This window comes from Oppia nitens, unplaced genomic scaffold, assembly GCF_028296485.1.
Source record: "Oppia nitens isolate AA-2021 unplaced genomic scaffold, nextdenovo-longstitch-racon4-pilon3 scaffold1_pilon_pilon_pilon, whole genome shotgun sequence".
In the NCBI taxonomy this organism is placed as follows: domain Eukaryota; kingdom Metazoa; phylum Arthropoda; class Arachnida; order Sarcoptiformes; family Oppiidae; genus Oppia; species Oppia nitens.
Window position 1 is genome coordinate 7,462,875 of NW_026533199.1, and position 25,947 is coordinate 7,488,821.

The window sequence follows — 25,947 nt, forward strand, 5'->3', positions numbered from 1 at the left end:
CATATCATTTGTGAGACACGAGTGTCACTGAAGTCAAAGTTTGGGTTAAAATTTAATATCAAATCATTTGATTGATTGATTGATTGATTGATTGATTGATTGATTGATTGATTGATTCGTACGAATGCTTAACAAAATAATGAGTGGAAACGGAAATCAAATGATTAGAACATTTTGAATGTAATGTTATTAATGAATGATTAATGAGTTGATTGAATGCAAGTCATTATATGACTCATCGGTCACTCAAATCGTCTGACATTTTGTAAAATCGTTTGGTTTTTGAAGACATTAATAAAGACATGAATTTGTGGCCAAATTCATTGAATTCAATCAATTCAATGAATGGTTATATGAGTAACGATTCAAATGATTTACCGGACAATATAAGTGGACCGAGAAGTCCGCTTTCGTCGGTAACGTCACCCAAACCTTCAGAGACAGAATTGTTGTGCGAAGTATGTGAAGACGTGTCCAGTGGTCGACATTACGGCGCCGTCACCTGCGAGGGATGCAAAGGATTCTTCAGACGTATCATATGTTTTAAAAATGAGAACTCATATGTGTGTATAGGACAGGGAGGACAGGAAGACGGACTAAACCGCTGCCATATCTCCAATGACGCCAATCGACGAAAATGTTGTAAATATTGTCGTTTCCAGAAATGTCTTGCAGTTGGTATGCGTCGCGAACTGTGCGTCAAAGTCGAAGGTTATGGCGAACGACATACTGATGATGACGACCAAAGCGATGCCGAGTTTACTGCAGAACAGTTGGAACAATTCAGACAAGAAGTGGACAAAAGTTATGAGTTATTTATGAAACGCGATTATATTATGCCTGAAGAAAATCTGACCTTAACTTTGAATAAACTTCGGATGCAATTAGAGATTGACATCCAATCATTTGTGTCTAATATTCAACAATTTCGTGATCTTAGTTCACAATTGCAGAACAAACTCATAATGGAAGCGATGAATGAAGTGTTAGTATTGATGATCTACATCAAGAACAAGAGGTACCAAATATTAAGTGATTTTTGTTTATTTGTTTGATTTCAGTTAACTTATCTTATATTAAGTTTAGACCAAATTAGGCTATTGTTTTGAATAATAAATTAATGACATATAAGTACCGGTAATATGAAGTTTATTGATAGTGTAATTAGAGTTTATTTATTTGATATGTAGTATCGTATACTATATTAAATTTATATAAAGTTATACTATATTATTATTATTATTATTATCTTATATGAAAAAACAACTTATAYTGTAATATATAGTATTAATTTTGAATTGATTGTATATCCCAATAGATATTTCAATATAATAATAGCGAATAATCTATATTTTGGTGATCAAAATTTGGACCAAATATTTAAGTCAATAATTGCAACGATAACCGAATTGTGTAAATCATGGATTGTGACGAACGGCGCTAATAACTCATTGCACCAAATGTTTGAAGGCTTATACTTATTGATTATACTAAACACCAATCGTTGCGATCAAAATATTGACAATAAAATCGATACAATTAGAGAAAGAGTTTATAGTGCTTACCGTTTCAATGGGGATCAAACTGTTGCTAAAGTAAGTCAAACTCTGGCATTATTAACAAAAATGGGTGAATTGTTTTTCAATTACAATTGGTTCTGAATTGATTAACATTTAATTAGTGAAAACAACAGTTTTTTTAAATTTTATATCTATAAAAATATAACATAATATAATAATTTGATTATAATCTTAATTTTTATTAGATATTAAATTTACATAAAAAATATTTAAAAATATATAATTTGTTATAATTGAAAAAGTTTATTTTTTGTTAATTAAATTGCAAATTTTATTATAATATGAATGATATTTTCAACGTTACAGCATATAATTAATTTTCAGAAAAAATTAGGAAATTTTCAAAAAAATATTTCTGACGCAAAATTGCTTATAAAAATTAGTATTTATAATCAAAACGTAAATATACCGGTATATAAAATTTATGTAAATATTGTAATTTATAAGTAAAACTGTATTATGCTTTATTTTATAAAAATTGATACCTTTCTAATAATTTATATAATAGATTGAAAACAATAAAATATAATATAAATTATCCTAATATGTAAGTTTTTATTTAACATTATTTTTTGTTTTATTTATAATTGTAATTATAAAATAAAATATTACTAATAAAAAACCAGCATCATAAACTACATAAAAATGCAATTATTGATGTCTAAATGAGATGATCATGGTAATTAATTTAATTTTTATATAAACAGATAATGGTAATATTATGTTTACATATAAAATGTATATATATATATATATATATATATATGTATGCTTGGTTAACTTAAATAACATAATTTAAATGATACAATATTAGTAAGCATTGATTGCAATGTAACATAATATGTTTGAATATTATTTGTTTAAATATAGAAAATATTAATATAAAACAATGCAGTTTAAAATAGACGACATTAATATAGTTAAAGCAATAATTATATATAAGAATACAATTACTGTATAAGTATTGTTAATAATAATAATAATGTAATGGACTGTCAATTGGGTCGATGTGACCACAAAATCAATATATATTGACTGAAAAATAGCATAAAAATGGTTTACCTTTTTGTTTGTGTCTTTCACTTACAATTGTTTTCAATAGTCAACTCATGTAATGTTTTTCACACTACCATTAATGCCATTAATAATTTCCATTACATTTTCTTCATTCTAACAGTTAATTCAAATTAATTGAAAATATAACAATAAATATTATGAAAAAACATTAATCGGATTAATTGAATAAATGCTACAAATATTACTTCTTAATTTATAGTGTAGTACACACTATATATTAATTAATATTAACTTATAAAATAAATTTTTGCTATTCACATAACTCAATCAATAATTAATATACTAATGAAAATTTAATTAAATGTATAATTTTTCTAAGCAAACTAAAAGATTGAAACAAATTTAATAATTATTTAAAAGCTATTAGATATGTGATTGTTGCTAAAATATATAGAATAAACTTTTACAACATTGACAATAGGATAATAAATTGTCAAAATACTAATACCGGTAATTTAAACATTTTAAAATTTAGTTTACAAAAATAATTTAACTAATAATTTTAATAAACAAAACAAACCTTTTTTTCATTGATTATGTTTTCTTCATTATTATTATTATTATTGACATAATTTAAGTCATTTGTATTATCATTATTATCGTCTGTATTATTATCGCTATCAATATTGTCATTATTGTTAACAGAGTTATTGTTTGATAAAAACTTTTGGTTATAATTATGTGCTTTTTGTTTCCTCTCTTCTAATAATTCGTTGCGTTTTTCCTCTGCCCTCAACTGTTTGTCCGATAATTGTTTTGCTGTCATCTGATGTGTCGGTTGTTCCGCAAGTGTTAGCAGTCGTTTTGGTAGTAATTTCAACGGCTCTTTAGTTGTCTCAGTAATTGCTTCCGTAGAGTGGGTGTCAAGCGGTATGTCAAACGCCACAGGTTTAGGAACTATATATACATATATAAAATATATAAAAAATAAATTGTAAATTATAAATTAATACAAAATCAATGCATACGGGATTCGGTAGATATATTAAATGTTTTGCGAGCCCTCGTCAATAGCCCGGAGCGAGCGGGAGGTAAGTCTTTTGGTATTTTCTCTTTAATAAATTCACCTAATATTTGATATATATATATATATGTATATATATATGATACTTGTTTAAAATAGCGATTTATATCTAATTTAGTGTATGATTATTTTTAAATTAGATACATTAAATTGAAATATTTTTTTCAAAAAAAATATTAGACATATTTCTATTTATGTATTTCATAACCTGGAATCTGACTGTTAAGTTTGTGATTATATGTATTATCAATGATAATTTATCATACTAAACAATCATATAACAATTTTATTTTTATAATTTATATATAAAATTTTAAAGCTTTTATTTACTTTATATGTATAATTATTTAGTTGAAAGTTATAATAAGATAATCATTTTAAAAATATAATATTATACATCACAATCTTATTATTTTCATTTCATGACAACTACTTTATAAGCTGATTATAAAATTTAAAAATAACAATAATGTTGTAAAAAAGTAATATAAAATTAAATTATGAAAATAGATTTATTACAGTATTAGATAATGTGTTTTCAATATATTAATAAATTAATTAAAAATAATAATTAACTCAAACCTGGAGTCATAGGTCGGGACATCCGTCGCTGAGTGACTGCCGATCCGTTTGTGGCATTTGTAACATCACTTTTAATGACATAATTTGTTGGGAACTTATTATCACTATCTTTAACATCACTTTCATTGCTAACATTGGTATTATCATCAATAGTCTGGACTGCTTTAGCCGCTCCACAACCCATTAATATCAGTATTATTGTATATACAATATGAATGATATGAATGAATACAGTATCAACACTTGTTTTCACTTATCAAAAACAAATGTAATATTTTTTAAATAATCATATCAATAGTTTTAAATCATAGTAATTTTATTATACTTTTCAAATTTCAATACTATTTTATATTTACAATCATTAATAATGATTAACAATGCAATCAAGTAATTTAAAGAATATTCTGTTAATTCATATGAATTTCTATATCAAATTCTAAGAAAATGAAAATTTTACTAAAAAATAATGTATTCGTTTGTGAATATATATACCATTAATATACTTTATATATATATATATATATAAAACACAATAATCTATTAATACTGTAGAAATTAAAAATGAATTCTTTTTTATTAAAATAAAAAGTCTTTAATAAAAATTTTTAAAAATTTGTTTTAAAGATAAAATGGCCATTTTAATAAATATGTTACAAATCATAAATTTTTAATTTAATTATTATTTATATGATTTCATCATAAATTATCACAATTTAGTTACCATTTATATTGACACAAAAAATTATTAGTCAAAAATTAATAAGATTTAATTAACTCTTTAAAGACGATAAATAGTCAATAACATGAGATAAATGTTTAGCGATAATTAAGTTTTAAATAAAAGTTAAAAATCTAATTTTTTTATGTCCTCTATTAGTATATTCATTTACTATTATCATTGTTTTAGATTATGTCATAAATTAGTAAAAAATACTTATAAAAAATAATAACATAAGCTGAATTAAATGAAATATATTTTAATTTTATTTATATGTTTCTTGAAGTAAGATAAAATAAATTTTTTGTATAAGATATAAATGGATAAAACTCTAAATATGATTAATAAAAAATAAAATAATGGCAATTAATCATCAAATAACTATTAAAAATATTTATTGTAACATTCAATGTACTAATCTATAAATGATTTTATAAACTTTTATCAAAATATCATATTGATTTTTTATTGTTAGCAAAATATCATTTGATTTTAATTATTGTCTATATAAATTATAGCATTTATTTATATAAAAAACTAAAAAACTTTAAAAATAAAAATGATAATTCATAAATAATATTAATATATAATAATGTTTTTAATACAACCAATTGATTAAAAATCTCAATATAAAAAGTCTAATAAACAAAAAATTCTAAGTTTACCCTAAAATATGTTGTCGTGGTTACAGATTTAGCATTTTATATGTGACACAAAAAATATTAGTCAAATAATTATCAACAGTATATTGCCTTTACTATACTCCTCCTATAAAACAACTCATATATGTTTAATGGATAAAACTTAATGGAAATAACTATTAATATTGTCTCACAGTTTATGTCAAAATATCAATTGATTTGTTATTGTTGTTGTTGTCTGATATAAATTATAGCATTTATTTATATCGACTTAAAAACTTTAATTCATAAATAATATTAATATAATAATAATGTTTTTAATACAACCAATTGATTCTCATTGAAACTAAAAACAAATGTCTAATAGACTATTAGTAATAGTTAATGTTAATCTAATGTCTGGTACATTAGCTCTAACGTTATATAAAATTATTAATTAACTTATATTTTATTATTAAGCAAAATAAATATAATTATAAAATTATATTTTTTATTTATAAATATAATTATAAAATTATATTTTTTATTTATAAATATAATTATAAAATTATATTTTTTATTTATAAATATATATACCGGTATACACACAGTATATAATAATTTATGCGTTAATATCAATTATGCAATATATGACAAACTATAACTATTTATTTGTTGTACAGTATGTCAACTTGTCTGCCACTAAAATATGATATCATAATCGATAGTTTAGTACATTAGCTAAATAGCGGATAATTAAATTGTAATACAAGTGATATTTATTAATATATTGGGATATATACGATATAACTACATATATTTACTCAAAAATGATTGATATTATTCATTTAATATACATATTTATAATATCAATTTATATACAAGTTTATTAAACAGTATACTGTATAACGATTATATATTATACATGCTATAATATACAGTATTTACTTGTACTCTTGTACTACATGTATTGTTTATAAATATATATCAAATTGATATCAATATTTTTACTATAGGTTTAATGAATTTTTAATTAGTTTTTAAAAAAAATTTAAATTAAGTTGAGTAAGCATTTTAAATTTACATTAAAAAATTCAATATATAAAATTAAAAAGACATTATTTGATTAAAAATAATTGATAACACTATTAAATTTCTTATCTGTTTTAGTGTTACTAAACGTCGATAATTCAAATATGAATCCATTATTTATGATAATATATTCACAGATCACGACATCCTATTGTTTGTCAAATGACATTTTAATATCATTTATTATAATGTATTACTAATTTTTACTAATATAATTAATTTGCGAAATAAAAATAGTTACCATAATTTTATTATAATATTTACAATGTTAGCTACGTTATTGAATAATAAATTAAAAATGACATTTAATTAAGTGTTTTAAAACTTAAATACTTACACTACATTAATTACATTATTATTGTTTTTTATTAATATTACCTGTACTTTATTATTACCGGTAATCATGTTATAGTATAAATATTAAATGCAATAATGCAAAAGTCAAATAAAAATTTAAATTATAAGTCAGACAAATAACATCTAAACTAAATTTATTAAATTCTTTATATAATTTCAATTATTATTAATAAACATTGATTTTAAATATTGAATAAAAAATCACTAAAACCTTATAACCTCTCAAATAGACATATCTTTAGTAATGCAAAATTACAAATTGATGACCATGCTCATTTATTAATACTATATATACTGTATATATAGTATTATAGTTACAGTAAATCGATAGCAATTAAGCAAACAATTGAGATATGAAAACATGTGTTTTGAGATACGGGTAACAAAAATGTTGATAACTGTTGTGACAATGCGGTGACAGAAGTGGTCAGTACTGTCCCGGATGATCGTTAACATGCAAACTATAGTGTGCTTCGCGAACCAACTCAACGGTTCCGTTCAGTTTCTTTTGCAAATACTCGACACAATGCGGGTGCAAATCGAGGACACGGCTAACACTTTTGGTTGACATACCGGTGCGCACCATATTTTCGGCCATGTCCATTTTGGACTGCCATACGGCAAATGGACTATTCGTGTAGTATTCAGCCCTAAATTTGCGAAACTATAAGAATAACAATTAAGTGATGGCATAGTGGAGGTCATGTCATGTCATGTCATACCTGATAGTCTTGCCATGAGATCAGTTTGGGTTTGTGTTTATTCCCGATCTGCCATCTAATGTCCCGTTTCTTGAATTCAGGTCTATCTAAATAACCGCACCATTTGATCATTCGCTTGTATCGTATACTCTGTGTGGCCACCGATAGACCGGATAACCGACGGCTCAATACATCCAACGATCGGCACAACGATTGGACAAACATTTTACACACAAATCATATGTTTTGAAGTTTTCAATGAAAATACATGTTTTGTCGTCAAAACAAACTTCACATTCAATACAATTGTCCATAAATTATGTCTAAACTTTAGTTTCAAAACGTATAGAAAGTAAACAATGATTTAAAACTATTAATTGACGTAATTATAAATATTTAAATTTACATAATTTTAATGTTTGTATAATTAATGTTTATTTAATTAAATTATAAACTAAAAAATAATTGGATTATTTGGTTGAAAAATTTATAAATACTTTTTTAAAAAAACCAAAATTATATCTTGGGCTCGTCCGGGATTTGAACCCGGGACCTCTCGCACCCTAAGCGAGAATCATACCCCTAGACCAACGAGCCTTAGTTATTATAAGTTTAATAATTAGTTTATACTAGATTTATATTATATTAGAAATGAATACAACTGTTAATACTATTTATTAATATAAATTAAATTACTAAACATGTTTTTACTTCAAAAATTACAGTATTATGTAATAAGTYAATTGCAATATATTGTTAGCAATTAAAATATGTATACAAAAAATACATTAGTAATACTAATTTAGTATATAGTCTTAAATACGATTATTAATAATAAATATTACTAATATTTATAAAAATATGAAATTATCATCGGAGGTACAGTGAATTACTAGTTTAAGGCAAAATTACAAAATATTTTGACCTGGGCTCGTCCGGGATTTGAACCCGGGACCTCTCGCACCCAAAGCGAGAATCATACCCCTAGACCAACGAGCCTTAATTAAAACTAAATTGATTTGTTGTTGACTCGTATTTTAAATTTGCAAATTTATTTAAACAGGTGTTTAAAATTTAGAGCACTACCAAAATTGAACATATTTTGGAAATCATGTCAATGTATTTGTTATACTAAAAAACAAGTTTACTAAACATGTGTCACAACCTGTTACTTATGAAACTATATTATCATATAATTTGGTATTTTTTCAATAAGTTTCTGATCATCAATACATTTGTATGTTTAACAATAATCTAGTTTATAAAAATATTTTACTTATATATTTTGAATGAATAAAAATGATGGTCATCATCTTAACAATATACTGTACAGTATATATAAAATTATATTATCAATTTTGCAAGTATATGTTAAATTAAAAATTTAATTTAATATATAAAAGTAAATAAAGTATAATAATTTAGAAATAACAATGTTAATAAACATAAATTTATTCAAAATATTAACATTATTTTAATGTTAAGTTATCTACTATTTGTTATCTGTTTTAAATTACAATCAAATGTTAACAAATAAATCTTAATTTATTTAATATTTCTGTTTCATATAATTTTTGTCCATAAATATAATATTTTAATTATAATATTAATTTAAAATAAATATTTTCTTTACATTTGTTTGTCGTAAGTTTTGATTCAATCATTATATAATTTAAAGAAATATATTTATAATTTATATAAATTATTTATAAACAAGTTTTCTAATAAATAATCTTGTTTGTTTGATTTAATATCATAAGTAAATACAGTATAATATATTAATTATTAAATTAATTATAAATCTCACAAAAAACTAAAAAAGATATTTAATATAATTATACAATAAAACAACAATAATAATATCAGTAATTAATAATTACTAATTATCGTATCAAGAAAAACAACTGCCAAACAATTAAAAACAAATAATAACTTATTTTATGATATTATTGTAATACAATATTACTCGTAATAAAAAATTAATGATAAACAACTAAAATTGTTACAAATTATTACATAATATATGATTTATATTTAATTGACTATTAATAGTCTATTATATTATGAAAAATTATGAGACCTAATATACAATATCTAATAAGTATAGTAGTTCACAACAAATTTATCAAAAAATAATAATTTTATATCAAAAATGTATTATTAATTAAACTTCAGTCACTATAAATTATAGGGCACTTTATATTTTCAATTTTAATTTACAAATATATAATTTTGTTTAAATTATTGTATTTATATTAATTTATTGTAAAACTAAATATTCTAATAATCTCTAATTTAATAGTATTAACTATAAACAACATTTTTAAATTAAAATCTATGACTGTTTCAATATATACTGTATATAATTATCATTGTTTTGTTCGTTGCTTTTTATATCCATCGCCTCCACGTTTGGCACCTGATGTTTGGCCGCTGTTGCTACCGGTGCTTATCATTGATTTCAATTGTTGTTGCTGTTGTTGGTGGTGCTGCTGTTGTTGTTGTAATTGTATCTATAAATAATAGTTTATAAGTGATATTTCCATAAAATCAAAATTTTTGTAATACTTGTGAAAATGCATTATTATTGATGAGAACCTCAGTGTTACCGGTGGTATGATTTTGGCCCAAATTCAGTATTAATCCTTCAGTTATTAGACCGGTGTTACCGGCAGTGGTAGCTGTGCCGGCAGTGGCATAGACTAGTCCTTGCGTGGGATTATACATCAGTGTTGGTGTTGTGCTACTGGATGTCGACGACTGAGATGACTGGCCGGTGGGTAATGCTATTTGGCTCCCATTAGCACACAATAAGATGTTTCCTAAAATAAAATCATTAAAAATATATTATTGTTTGTGAATAGCATTTCCCTAAACAAATGGTTTTCATTTTAACAAAAAAAGTATGAATGAATACATTTGTCATTTTATAGTTCAGAATTTAATATTCAAACAAATTGTTGACTTTGACTATAATTTTTAGCTAAAGCTTAGCTATTTTATAATAAGTATTCAATTATAACTTGTTTTTTGTTGATTTTGATTAGAAAATTATTATAATTTAAATTAACAATAATTTTATTTGAAAACAAATTTTGTGTTTCTACTATTATTTTATTTTATCAATCAATAGACTATAGGGTGGGAACAATAGTAGGAACATTGTATATACCGGCGCTCAACAGTTGCTGAGCTGATGCGTGAGTCATATGAATTGCATTATGTATGGTTTGATTTGGTTTAGTATTGGATCCAATTGTTCCCAATTTTGATGTATTACTTGACGTCAACTGCAAAGCAGCTGATGGTGTAGTCGTTACCAATGATGTAATTGATGGTACAGTGGATTGAGATGTATGTGATAGCGAAGTCGGATTCAATAAAACTAATTATTAAAAAATTAATTAAAATTTAACAACAAATCTAACCGTTTTATTAAACTATAAGTACATAAAAATCGCTATCAATGCATACCATTAGTATTATTCAATTGTGATATCAGTTGACGATTAGTTAGTTTAGCATTTATTTCATTCAAGTAATTAAGTGGTAAAGCATTTTCCAACTGTGCATAAGTTGCTGTTCCCGGTGTTATACCAGCGGTCATGAACTCAGATGAATCCTCGGCGCCGTTATCTGACGACTCGCCACTTGATTGTCCCGCGCCTTCACACGACTCGTCTTCACTCTATTGATATTATATTATAATTATATTTAATTAGAAATTCAATTGATATTCAACAGCTATTAACACATTAGCGCTAAAAATTACTGTAAAAATGACTCAAAACACTAGCAAATAGCTATTTTTAGCAACCCTTATATAAATGAAAATATAATTTAAACAATTGTGAACATACTTTAGTTATAAAAAATATTTTTAAATGTTTGCGGAAAATAGTTTTTAATGATTACACAAACAATTTTTACAGTTTATATTATAATATTTATATATGTTTAAATATGAAAAAGATTATACACATTAAGTGAGTATAAGGTATATGTAAAATATAAATTAAATACTTATAAATAATGTAGTATTAATATACATGTATGTTTAAATGTTGGCATTTCAATTTGTATTTGAATTTTGCTTTCAATATTAGTGCCAAATGCTAGTTATATTAAATAATAAAAAGAAAAATAGTCACAAATGTGTGTAAATAAGTAAATGTTTCGTAATGTCAAACACTATAATACAAATATATATATATAAAACTATCATCTCTGCATTTTTGATTAACAGATTGTGAAATATTTACACACAAATGAAAAACATTTCATAAATAAGCGTAAAAATTAAATTTTTATAATTACTCAAAGTATGAAATATAGTGCTATAAATATTTAAAAATTWTATATTTTTTTCGACATTTTTTCATCAAAAAACTAACACATTTTCAATGAATCATTAATATGCTATATAATATATTCTGTACATACATATACACTATATTATAATACAATACAATTAAATAATAAACAGGAAATTCTTATACAAAATAATAATAATAATATTAATAATAATAATGTCATCTCATTATAGCTTTTGAGTGTAAATATCATATTATTTTCAATGTTTCCTAATTATGTTAAAACACATAAAAATTTAACTGTCTTTCAGTATTCAAACAATTGGTGTTTGAAAAATGTCATTAAAATATTTCAATAATAAAAAATTTTGTTGTCATTTAAGCTCAGTTCTAAAGTTAGACAAAAATGTATATTTATTACAAGTTTTTTTTATCACTAAAGTAATATATTCTCGTTAATAGTTATTTAAATTTATGTAAAATTTATTAAAAAAGCATTGATGCAAGAATTATTTAACATAAATAATAATATACAACATTTTATTAAATTTTAACATTTAAATAATATTAACAAGTTATTTTTATAATTTAGAAAATAAACTAAACCGTTTGAAAATAATTTAATATTAAAGTGATTAATGGTTTAAAAATGATATATTCAAAAAAGTAAAAATATTTAACTTTCTCAGCTAAAAAATATCTAAATTTGTATCCAATGTTTACTATTAATACTAATGAATGGCAAATATCCAAATTTTACAACAAAAATTGGTACTCATATAGTAATAATTTTAGTTAAACTATAAAATAACCTGTTATTACAAATACAGATTAACATATAATAATAAATAAACTATAATGTTATTACATATATTAATTCAATTATTAGATATAGTATTCTCATTATTATCATAGAAAATAATACTAAAATCAATAATACAAGAAATTGTCAATAAAAACCTAACTCTAAATATTTATGATTTATACCAAAAGTGATTGGATTAACAAAAATAAATCCAAAAATAACAGCAACTGAAAGGAGGAAAATGTTTGACTAATTTTAGCAACAAATCTATGCTAACATATCATCCAAAATGGGATTACTTTATATAGACTGATGTTATATGAAATGATTACAGAATATATATTTCACTCCAAGAATTCTAAATAAGAATATTCTGTAGGCGTTGTTAAGTCAATCATTGAATAATTTKTTWAYYRAAAAATATTTTTGTTGATAAAAAGARACTCTAAATCACTATTTTTAAATTAATTTAATAATGATTTAAATATAAATTATAAATATATCAAATACATTGTATATAACTAAATTATAGTTCATAGACAATCTTAAAATAAAAATCGCATMATTGGTAAAACATTCAAATGATGTTAAATTAAGTTTATAATAAAATTAATAAAAGATCAAAAAATTATCRWAATATTACTACTTATTTAAATAGGATAAATAAAATAAAATAATAAATATTAATTTTTATATAATATAAACTCATATAGTAAATTATGTCTAAATAATAATCATAGTAATCTAGTATTTGCTATAAATTTCTACTCTATTTTTTTTGCTTAACTTTAGTTTATTTTTGTTCAAACCTCTCATAAAAACAAAATTTGAAAAACACATACATTATCTATAAGTTAATCATTTCATCACTACATAACTCAATCCATACACTGAATGTAAACAATTTCATTTCAAATATAAAATGAAGTTATCATCAGTTAGGTTCACAAATTAAAAAATACAATGTGTTTTTGTTATACTATTATTATTATTATTATTATTATTATTATTATTATACCTATATTAAAATATATTTTATAAAAACTATTATAAATAAAATTATATTAATGTATAAACTAAAAATACATATTTAAAAATTTTTATTATACCATATTTCTATATATACAGTATCTTTCACTGTTAAAAACTATACATACTATATATGTATAGGATATATATATATATACAGTCGATCACAAAATTGGTGAACAAGGTTTTTTGTAAATATCTTTAGAATGGATAATAATTTTACAAAATATTTTATTCACGACTATTGTTTTAGAAACGGCAAAATAATTTGATTTTATTCAAATACTATGCAACCAACTTAAAAATGCCGAAACATGTATCTAATAATTTTTGACCTAGTATAATTTGTAATTTATAGAATTTTTTATCTATTATAGTTTTCTTGATATGAACCATCCCTGTCCTCTTTATATACCTGAGTCCAATTTTACAAAAAGTGCTTATACCAAACTGACTGTTCCAAAAAACAATAGTTGTGAACAAAATATCTTTGTAARATTATTATCCAATCTAAGGATATACACAAAAAACCTCGTCCACCAATTTTGTAAACGACTGTATATATACTGTATATATATATATATATTGTGAAAATATGTCAAAATAAGAGGTCATTAGCATTTCAAACCATTGATAGTGCATCTCATATGAAGTCATCCTATTCCTCATCTCTTAATGCCTCTAATCCCTGATTCAAATGCTATGAATTACCAAATATAGTAACGGGACTGCATTTGTCAAAAACAGACATTTTTAGACACTATAATCTTTTTTCCTCATCTAATGAATAGAGCATTCATTGTCAATACAATAACAAATTATGTAAAATAGCTTAATATGTAAAGAATATATAGTATTGTATTAATAAATAGCAATGAATCTATAAAAAAATGAATGATTTTTATTCAATACAATAGAAAATTTTGAATATAAAAACTATTTATTTTTATTTTTTTGTATAACCAATGGTTTGCTGTAAAAAACAAAACATAGCATCAAAAAATATAATAAGTAAATAAAAGCTTAACACAACTTTCTTTTTTAAACAACATTTTTTTGTTCATAATTAATGTCAATTTATTTAGTGAATGAATGAGTGAGAGATAGAGAAATAAATAGACGGATAGACAGAGAAATAATATGAGAATAAGTGACGCACCCATTGCTTGTAAGCCATGTCTATATAATTACAATATATTATAATATTATTGCATTAATATTAAACAAAAAACAATTATGTCATTATATTTCATTTATATAGTATATAAATTTACTATACTATATGCTAGTATATCATATTGTGTAGTATAAATATATATATAAATTTATAATACAGTATATCGTATTATATATGCAGTAAATTATATAAAATAAAAGACTAACTGTTTATTTAACAATTTAAAAAAAAATTTCAGTGTTATTTCAAATAATCATAATATAATTATCTGCAATTAATGGATAAATTATGTATAATTGAATAAACTGCATAAATTTCAATAAAACAATTACTAAGTATTTAAAACAGGAAAAATATTGATGTTATATATCAACAAAATGTTTATTGGTCTCAATGAATGGATAATTATAATCAATTAAACTTTATTATAAAAAAAATAATTGTTTTATGAAAGAGTCGTGAATTAAAAATAACTTTTAGTTAAATACATCTATATATTACAATAGTATTATTATTATAATAAAAAAAAGATAATAAAACCATGCTTTTCGACTAATAATTTATAAAATAAAATAATAAAAAATAAATCAAACAATAATTGTTTTTAATAGTACATTAAATACAAATTTATAAATTTCAAAAAATTAAAAATATTTTTTCTTGACAAAGATATTATCAMAATTAGCAGCAATTGATGAAAACGTTTTTTWAAATTTTGTATAATCAATATATTTAATAACAAGTCATTTAAATTCAATTGTCTCAAGTAGTTAATGATTTAGTATAAGATGGATAATAAATCAAAAGCAAAATAAACATTAAATTACAAAAACCAGGTTTTGAAACCACTATATGAATGAATTTCAATAATGATTTTGAATTTTTTTTTCTATGAATAGCACATTAATTATGAATTGCTTATAGTTTTTCACAATTTCACATACAGTATACTTATACACACACACACACACACACTCTCTCTCTCTCTCTCTCTCTCTCTCTCTCTCTCTCTCTCTCTCACACACACTCCCCGTTGATTTAAGTAAACATAGGATTGGCCTTCAATGTAATGAAATGACAGTCAAAGTTTTTTTTTTTGAATTTAAATTATCACAAAACAGTTATGATGTAAATGAATTGACAGATCATAACGACAATAATAAACAAACTTTCACACAATAAACATGCAATATATTAAAAATAATTAAAATTGATATAAGAGAAGGGTATGTCCATTATTTTATTCAAAAATTTTATGATTTACATATTTTTATTGATAACATATAAATTAATTAAATGTAAACTATTAATAATAAATGAAAATTATATCAAATTTTAAGTAGTTGTTATATAAATATAAAATAAGGTAATATAATACATAATATGTATATTATACACTTTGGCATTTAGTTAGTATCACTAGATTTATATAAGTTCATTAGTTTGTTAAATAAAATTGTCAAATATATTGTTAATAATTAAATATTAGATATACAACATTAAATTAAAATGATGATTTTGATTATAATATAGATAAAAATAATAAAATTAAATGAATGAGAGAAAATCTCTAAATTACACAAAATAATTATAATACTATAATATTCTTATAAAGATAATTTGTATATAAGTATTTATAATTTAACCATGTTTAAAATACAAATTTATTTAAAATATTTATATAATAATAATCTCTCATTGTAGTGTAAAAATTATGACTAATTATTAAAATTCACGCAAATATTTAAAAGTTATATTTTATACATTTTTATAGAAAATAACAATTACTTCAATAAAACATTTTTCTGCGCTTTTATACTAACAAAACAAAACTGTTATCTCAATTTAACATCAGATAATCATCTCTTCAAATGATAASTTAAATTATAATTTTGTTGTCAAAATTAAATATATTTTCAACTCTATATAAAATACAATGCTTTTTGTTTTCAATTATAATAATACTGTTTAAAGAGATATGCAGTTAATATATTTTTTTGAGAAACAGCTTTTTAATAATTAAGCGCTAATATATATATATATATTATGCATAATATAATATAAATGTATTATACAATAGTTTAAAATTCAATAAAAATACTAAACACAATCCATAAGAAAAAACATTAAAAATTAAACAAATAACAGTTATTACAACAAATATAAGTAATAATAAAAATTATATATAACATAATTGATGTCCATAAATGGACAATCATTTTGTAATTGTTTGTTAAATTAAATTACACATCAATATAATATAATATATATATATTTATAATTTCATTAAAAATAGTTCTAAAATATATGCACACATTATAACAAAATTATAGTATTGTTTGTTAAATATTTTTTTTGAAATATATGTTTTAACTATAAAAATATTTCATTAAAAATTGTTTATCCAATTGATAAAAAATTTTGATAAATTCATAAATGCAAATTGATATTAATTGAGATAATTGACATGTTAAAAAATATATATTTGCATGTTAATATTTAACAACTTTTTATTATTTGATATATATAGTAATTCAATTTAATTTTATAATTAAACAAAAAAAGTTTAATTATAAAATTAATTAACTCCTTAAATGGCAACAAATTGTTAAAAATTTATTTAAGTTTTTTAATCTTATATATTATATTCTAAGAAAATATTAAATATAATTTTTGAATTACTATAAAATTTTAATTCAATACATAAATTGTTTGATTGAATGCCTGAAAAATAATATATATTCATAATAAATAAAATAATTTTGTTGTAAATTATTGAAAATTCGCTATTTGATGTTAAACTAAAAACATATAACAATTTTCTAAAAATGTTTTTAACAAAAAAAACTAAAGCAAAACTAAAATGAAAAATGTATATAAAAATAAAGGTGTAGTGAAAGAGATCAATTGATTTTAAAAATATAATATCATGAAAAGCCAAACGCCTATTAAATATACAAAATAAAACACAAATTTCCTATTCATATGCATATCAAATATCAATGCTGTGGAAAATTTGTATACATTTTTAATACAATCTATAAAATATATATTTGAAAATTCATACATTGGTAAACGTTATATTTGCAATTATAACAATAAATACATAATAGCAATCAAATTATTATTAAAAAAGTAATGTTGTTATCTATTTAACATGTAATTATGATATAATAGATAAATATCGAGGCACTGGCTTCCAGATAATGACAAACCGTATACAATATAACAACGATTACATTAGTTAAACTGTATGATAACAGTGTTGGGAAAAGGGAGAAACAAAGTTAGGTATGTTTGGTATGAGTACTTGAGATCTCTTATTATTATATAATAGGCTGTGCCAAATGCATAGACATACATGATATGGCATAACTATTTGGTATATATATATATAAGTATATAATGAAATACATATACAGGTACAAAAATATGTAATGAATAGTTGGTAAATCAAAACGATACAGTATTGTATTATCAAATTAAATAACAAAACGCCAGTTATTACAGCATTATTTAATTTCTCACAAAATGTTATGTATTGTTATGTTGATGTTTAGGCAAAACTGTTTGTCTCACATAATTGCTATATTATTAGTAACGGATATTATACTTATATATATATGTTAAATATTTTTTAAATATTTTTATCATTTCTATATATTATTAAAATTATAAGAAAAGCATAGATCTGTAGATATTTTTAACTTTTCGACTAATTTTCTTTATAAAAATCAATTATATCCTAATAACAAAATACACTAAAACAATATAAAATATTTTTGATACAATAAATTATTATTATTATTAAAAGGAAAACCCAAACCTTTAAGTCAAAACAATAAATATTTTTTTATTTATTTAAACTTTAGCTCCATTTTCTTGTCAAATGCTTGTATGTGTGTCTATAGACTATAGTTATATGAAAAATAATTGTTTAAATGCAAAATTTAAACAAATATTATACAATTATTTGTTTTTCAATTCAATCAAATATTTTATAAGCAAATATCCCTCTCTCTCTCTCTCTCTCTCTCTCTCTCTCTCTCTCTCTCATACACACACACACACACACACACCACTCACTCACTCTTTCCTATCACAGCTTTATAGGAGTTAAAAGCGTTAGAAATCAAAGCTGTAATTATGAATAAAATAAAATAGTGTTTAATCTAATATTATTTAAAAATTATGGCACAAATGTAAACCTCAAAATAAATTTACATATAGTAGTTACCAACTATTTAATTTAAATTATGGCACATTTAAATTCACTTATTTCAGCTCAATATACAGCTCAGTTTATAGATGTTTTAAATAATTATAATATAAAATAATGTTTGGTTTGTTATCGTAAAAATATTTTCCAAGACATTCAATAGTAAGTCCTATAATGTATTGAATTAATATTATAATGTATGCATATACTGTATATATATATATATATATATATATATTAACTTATATTTAAGATATAAATCTCTTTAAAAATTTAATCTAAAATCATTTGTCTTATCACAGATCAGTTGGTCATTAAGTTAAATATACGAGAATTTTTATCAATCAATTGATATCTTATAAAATAATAAAGAGTTAACTTTGAAAACAATCATTTAAAAATTAATTATAATAAAACAAATGATAATAAGCATTAAGGACTTTCGCTATTTAGTGTAATGTTATAAGAAATTAATAACTAAAACAATTGATTAATTGATTACTTTAAAAAACTTAACTGAGATAATGAACATAAAACATAACATTGTGTCCATTTATATCAAAATTAATAATAATAATAACAAACATAAAATTATACACTCTGTCATAATACAGAAACAATTTTTGGTAATAAAATTAATGATAATTGCAATCAAATGGTGCAAAACGGTGGCAGACGTGCAGTAGGAGAGGAACAGTTAGCTATGAGGCCATCGGTTACGACAAACTGATCCAATGATAGCGTTGTGTCGCCAAACAGCGCGTGCAGACCATTAGTGCTATGATTGTTGTGGTTATTGTGATTATAACAAGAGTTGGGCGATGACATGGATGAACAAGACTGTCCACAAGACATCGGTCAGTCAGTCAGTTAGACATTCAGGTATTTAGTAGAGACACACATATATGGCACAAACATTATGCATACATATAAGGAAAAATAAGAAAAATAAATACATTAACAAAATAAATCATAATTTCATATATGCTAATCAAAAAATAATATAATTATAAAATTAACACAATCAATTTTATGTTATTTAAAATTTAATCTCGTTAATTTTTAATTAATAAAAAATAAATAAATAATAAAGTAATCTGTCTTATTAAAATAAGTGTGAGGAATGGGTTAAAGCAATTGATTTTTGATTAGCAAATATTATATTATTTTGTTAATTATTTATATTATATCAATTAATAAAGTAAATTAGTTAATAATAAACTTTTGATAGTATTTTGTTTTATAGTCAATGTATTATAATTTAATATAAAAATAAGATTGAGTTCAAGAATAACTGATTTAAAAAAATTATAACTGTATGAAAAGCAATACATTAATTTGTCTATATTATAGTTATATAAATATAAAAATGGCAATTAAAAGCATATAAACAAAGTTGTAAATTAACTTTTGTGTGTATATATGACATCAAATTTGGGGCAAAAACAAGTCGCAAGAGTATAAGGATAGCAGAATAACAACAATATGTGATTGAAAATAACATTTCCCTAATGTATATATAATGAAGAAATGTTTAGTCAGTGTTTTTGCTTAAGTAATGTATAACAAAAACACGATTCTGTGCAATGTATATATGAATTCTTATTAAAAATAACTAAAAAAAATTTCAACCCATTCAGTGGTCTCATGTTTTATACGTCAAAAATATGATATAATCTAATTTTTTAACAATATCAATGATATTTCAGACATATATCAAGGAACCTAATAGTTATATGGTTTCTTTTTGATAAAATATTTAATATAAAAAATTCATTAATATAATTCTGCATTTGATTTGCATATCCGTATAATAAGTTAAATAAAATGTATTTATTAGCAAATTATCAATCTGTTTTGTTTAGATATAAGACAATTTTGCAATGATATTATGGGAATTGAATAAGCAATCATACCATAATTAATATAATGGGAAATATAATCCTTATAAGTCATTATGGATGCTCTACAATGTATTGGTGTATATGTAATACACATTAGATTCTGTGATTTCAACCATTATATTCATTGTATTATAAATTAATTTTGGGAAATAGCCATAAAAAGCAAACAATTGGCAAATAATTGACGTTATTATTTAGTAACTTTACACATTTAACATTATCTTTTTGATAGAAATACAAATAAACTACAAAATATAAACGGAAAATATATCTACCAAATAGATATTATATAACAAATTTAATTCATTTTTATTAATTATTAGATCTCCAAGTTTTCTAATATGAAAATAGCAAATAATACGACAAATATTGTAATAATCAACATGTTTCATATAATAATCATAATAATTAATAAATATTAGTAAATACTGTATAAAAAAAGGTTAGATATATCATATTATCAAATAAATATATTGTTAAAAAATTAATATAATAATATTTACCAAAATATTCTAAAAATAACAAATTAACAAATAATTAGAATATAAATTTCTATTTTAAAAAATCAATATTAATTGATCACAAAAAACAAGATTTTTTAAAATTTATCTCTAATTATAACTTTATAATAAAAAGATTCTGAAAATAAATTAAATAATTTCAATTGTTGTCTATATTTACAAAAGATCAACAAAGTTTTACTTTATATACTCATGTGATTAATTGCTTACATTATAAAGTTATCTAAAATATTTCCCAATATTAAATATCATACTACATAAACATTAGTATAAAAAATTTAGATATATTAAAAAACATTTTTTTAAATTAACTTCAATTTTGCTTTTAGAATCACATGATTTTTTTCTTTGAATAGTTATTTTCATATGTTTTGCAAATTTTCAATAAATTTAAATAAAACAGTTAAAAACTAATAATAGTGTAATAACGAGAGGAAAGTCGTGTTTAATTTAATAAATGCCTAACAAAATAGTTAAGACAACGCCTTTGCAAAAGTGGATAATTGTGTCGAAATCCATAACAAATATATTTCTTTGAAACAATAGATTTCAAACTTTCAACACAATAATCGCAACAAAAGCATTAAATATCAATTGATGACTAAAATTTTATGCAAAATTTACATAATTTATAATTAATATCACAATTGGCCCACAAATATTTGTATACATCAAACAACTAGTGTAGCGCACGTTTGGGTCATTAATATCATACAATTAAATAATAATTGTGTGGACCTGGATCATTTTAAAAATCACTACATTATTATAAGACAGGAAATCAAAAAAAAAATTGTCAAATAAATATATAATTCAATGAGTTATTTAAAATTATTATATTAAAATAACTCATGCTATTGTATGATTAAGTTTGCAATGTTAGGTGTTTTCAAATAACAAGTTTTAACTACACATTGTATGTATAGGTTATGATAGTTATATAGTGTTAGCTGTTATAAAAGTTAATAATACTTGTTTAGTAAATACCTTATCATTGGGTGATTCATCTCCGACAGCGTACGATAGGTCTGTCTCTTCAAAGCCGGTGGCGGACATCCTCTGATCGCCGCAATGAAGACCACTGTCGGGTGAGTTCAGGCACGTCTGGATCAGTGCTTTGCCGGCGTCTGATGTGATCATTGGTTGCAATTTTCTGGTGGCAAACGTATAGACGTGTCCCGTCTCTGACGCCACTAAAAGCATCACTTGTGTGCCCGTAAGTGTCGATAATTCGTATGCCTGTCCACAACAACACCATCAATAACAATGTGTTAATCAATAAAATTAAATATTTTAATCGCTAAACAATAGCAAATATAACTAATCTAAAGTTATATATCGTGTTTTTCACACACACCTGGTCATCAATAATATTTCATATGCACTTTTTATATACAAAATGCACAATATGAAATTAATGTCAAAAATAAAATATGCTTTTAAACTAATTTTAAAGTCAATTAAAAAATATTTTATAATAAATTTAAGTTAACTCTCTATTTCATTTACAAAAATGCATTTTATGTGATAATAGTACTTAATTATGCAATGAATAGCAATTCCAAGTCCAATATATTAGATAGAAAATCATATATAAAAACATAAAACTGCTTAACACACACATACATACATACATACATACATACATAGAAGAGAGAGAGAGAGAGAGAGAGAGAGAGAGTCGATATTATATCTAACATCTGTTATGAAAATGTCTAAAATTGAGTTAACTATTGGCAATCAAGTTGTGATTAAAAATGAATTTATTTATTTTATACTAAATAAATAAATATAACTATAATTGATACCTAAATTTGTCTCCAATTGTGTCTAATTTGGGAATTTCTGTAACAAATGGATCATACGTTACACAACATATTATATGATTTTATAACGGAAGGGAACGGTATGTAAAACTATAGGGCAATGGAATTGCTTGCAGGCTATTGAAAGAAAACTTGAAAGTCATTCCCGTTTTTTATATAATAAATCTTTCACTAATAAAATTAATTTAAAAACTTTAAAACACCTAAAACTCAATATTTTTGAATTATTATTTTTCAACAAAAGTGCACTTCTTTTTTTAAATAAATAATATAAATGAGGGACAATATGTTACATATAAAAAATCACAATAAAAAACAAAAATATTCTTAAACACTACAAATTGTATAAAATTACATTTTAAATAAAAAATAGAAATAATACAAGATATTGTATATCTAAAAACATAAAAAAACCAAAGGCATACTAAATGAATACACAACTATAATGTCAATTCAAATTTTTTTCGTAAAAAATGTATTAAAAAATAAAATACAATATTCTCTTATAATTTATATAATATTTTAAGTTAAATACAATCCTTATTGTATACAATACTGTATAACATGTTAACCAAACATTTGTACATTTGTATATATAATAATTTTCATTTAATAAAACAACAATATATATATTTTTAAAAAATCTGTTTTGTTTAATCATTAGAGTAAACAAATTGAATGCAAACAATTGTAATGAACAGTATGTATGGCTTAGTATGTAATATAGCAAAACAATACATATGTTTTGTCATGTCTTAACCTGACCTAAGATTATCACAACAGTGAGAGATAAATCCAAATATCAATAATCATAAAACATATATATATTTAAATATAAAGAGAGAAATTCTTTACACAACTAAATAACATCTAAACAAATATTTAAACATTTTTTTCACTGATTGTCTATAAATTATGAAAAAATGTTTGTCCAAATGCTAGTCACAGCAATTAAATTCATATAAATCTTATATAATAAAAATGAAATTTTAATAAATCATATTTTTACTACTGTAAAATATATTTTAAAAATAATAATAATATTAATAACTTATAAAATTATTGGGAAAAAACAAATTTTCAAAATTGATTGACAAAATTACTAATAATTTTCTAACTCGTAATGTCTCACTAAAAAAGTATTGATAGGGAGAGAACCGGACCCCAAATAAATGAGACGATTTTTCAGAGCTAAAAATAAAACTTATAACTAATGTAATAATAATAATAATAATAAAATTAGAGACTCAATAAGCAAATATTATTCAACTGCAGAGTTGTCGCTACAAATAGATATACAGTATGTTTGCAAAGTTAAGCAAAACTTTATTTTTTCTGACTATAAAATAACCTAAAATAGTGCTAAAAATGTTTTTTTTGTTTAAAATTTTTTGTTAAAAAAAATATCAAAAGACTACAAACTTTTTTCATGATTCCAGTCTTGCGTTTAGAGAAAGTGGTATATCTTCTTAACTTATTGTCGATGAACTCCATCTTGATTTTCACTCTTCCCTTTGTTTTCTTGCCATTCGGTGGCGGAACCCGTTTGTTGGCACCGCTTACGGACACACCGTTCGGCACACCTGACTGTTGTTGTTGTCCACCGTTGGCCATACCATTGGTCTCTATTTGTTTGCGTTTATTATTATTATTATTACTATTCAAACAGTTATTATTAGCATTATTATTGATGAGATGTCCATTAAGATCGATGCTATTGTGACCCAAATGATGGTTCGGGTGATGACTGTTGTGATGATTGTGGCCATCATTCATGAGACCGTTGTTGTGGCAGTTCATCAAATTGTTTTCTAAGTCCATAACTGTATCATAACTGTCCAAATGGTCTAATGTGTGATACTTATCGACCGTATTGGACGAGTGGTCATCATTGCTGTCCTCGTTGCTGTCACTGGCCAACAGTCGGTCCGAGTCAAACATGTGACACAACGGCGATGTCTTACTGCCGATCAGTTCATATGAATTCATCATTAAGTTGTTTGTCCGAAGCCTGTCGTAGTGATCGTACGCTTCGTGTGTTTGTCTACCGATCACGTGTATTGTCCTCTCAATTACTGGTCGATCGCCGGCCGAATAACAATTTTCGGCAAACTTTTCCGTTCAATAGTACGTTCAATAAGTGGCGATAATATGCGATAAACACTTTTGTTGTGCCAATCGTTGTGTCGTATAGTTTGGTCACAATATGTTTGCCGATTAGTGTCACCGACTCTATGGTCACCGATAACTAATAGTTTGCCAGCGATTGATATGATTGTTATGATTGTTATGATTGTTATGACAGCAAAACTATATATAAATAATGTTTGAAAACTAATTGAAACATTAAATATAAAAAAAAATTTCAAATTAAAATCCGAAATATTAATCAATGAAATAAA

General features: G+C 22.9%; 4 protein-coding genes and 2 non-coding genes across 6 annotated transcripts; 1 reads left to right on the forward strand and 5 right to left on the reverse strand.

Annotated features, from left to right (window-relative positions):
* Positions 1–128: 128 nt before the first annotated feature.
* Positions 129–1,737, forward strand: LOC128952085 (retinoic acid receptor RXR-gamma-A-like). The gene is made up of 2 exons (XM_054297419.1): positions 129–1,018; positions 1,319–1,737. The coding sequence occupies exons 1-2, from the start codon at positions 303–305 to the stop codon at positions 1,659–1,661; spliced, it is 1,059 nt and encodes a 352-aa protein (XP_054153394.1). The 5' UTR covers positions 129–302; the 3' UTR covers positions 1,662–1,737.
* Positions 1,738–2,687: 950 nt separating this feature from the next.
* LOC128966481 (myb-like protein AA) lies at positions 2,688–4,447 on the reverse strand. The gene is made up of 3 exons (XM_054313330.1): positions 4,264–4,447; positions 3,226–3,554; positions 2,688–2,750 (listed from the first exon to the last, which is right to left on the reverse strand). Exons 1-3 carry the CDS (start codon positions 4,445–4,447, stop codon positions 2,688–2,690), a joined length of 576 nt encoding a protein of 191 aa, XP_054169305.1.
* Positions 4,448–7,267: 2,820 nt separating this feature from the next.
* Positions 7,268–8,079, reverse strand: LOC128952289 (uncharacterized). The gene is made up of 2 exons (XM_054297650.1): positions 7,773–8,079; positions 7,268–7,714 (listed from the first exon to the last, which is right to left on the reverse strand). The coding sequence occupies exons 1-2, from the start codon at positions 7,974–7,976 to the stop codon at positions 7,478–7,480; spliced, it is 441 nt and encodes a 146-aa protein (XP_054153625.1). The 5' UTR covers positions 7,977–8,079; the 3' UTR covers positions 7,268–7,477.
* A 197-nt stretch (positions 8,080–8,276) lies between these two features.
* Trnap-agg (transfer RNA proline (anticodon AGG)) lies at positions 8,277–8,348 on the reverse strand. The gene has a single exon. It is a non-coding gene; the product is annotated as a tRNA-Pro (tRNA).
* A 330-nt stretch (positions 8,349–8,678) lies between these two features.
* Trnap-ugg (transfer RNA proline (anticodon UGG)) lies at positions 8,679–8,750 on the reverse strand. Its single transcript has one exon. It is a non-coding gene; the product is annotated as a tRNA-Pro (tRNA).
* Positions 8,751–10,089: 1,339 nt separating this feature from the next.
* LOC128966226 (serum response factor-like) lies at positions 10,090–25,874 on the reverse strand. Its single transcript, XM_054313063.1, has 6 exons — positions 24,968–25,874; positions 22,707–22,958; positions 11,226–11,439; positions 10,924–11,136; positions 10,320–10,573; positions 10,090–10,264 (listed from the first exon to the last, which is right to left on the reverse strand). Exons 1-6 carry the CDS (start codon positions 25,535–25,537, stop codon positions 10,121–10,123), a joined length of 1,647 nt encoding a protein of 548 aa, XP_054169038.1. The 5' UTR covers positions 25,538–25,874; the 3' UTR covers positions 10,090–10,120.
* Positions 25,875–25,947: the final 73 nt, after the last annotated feature.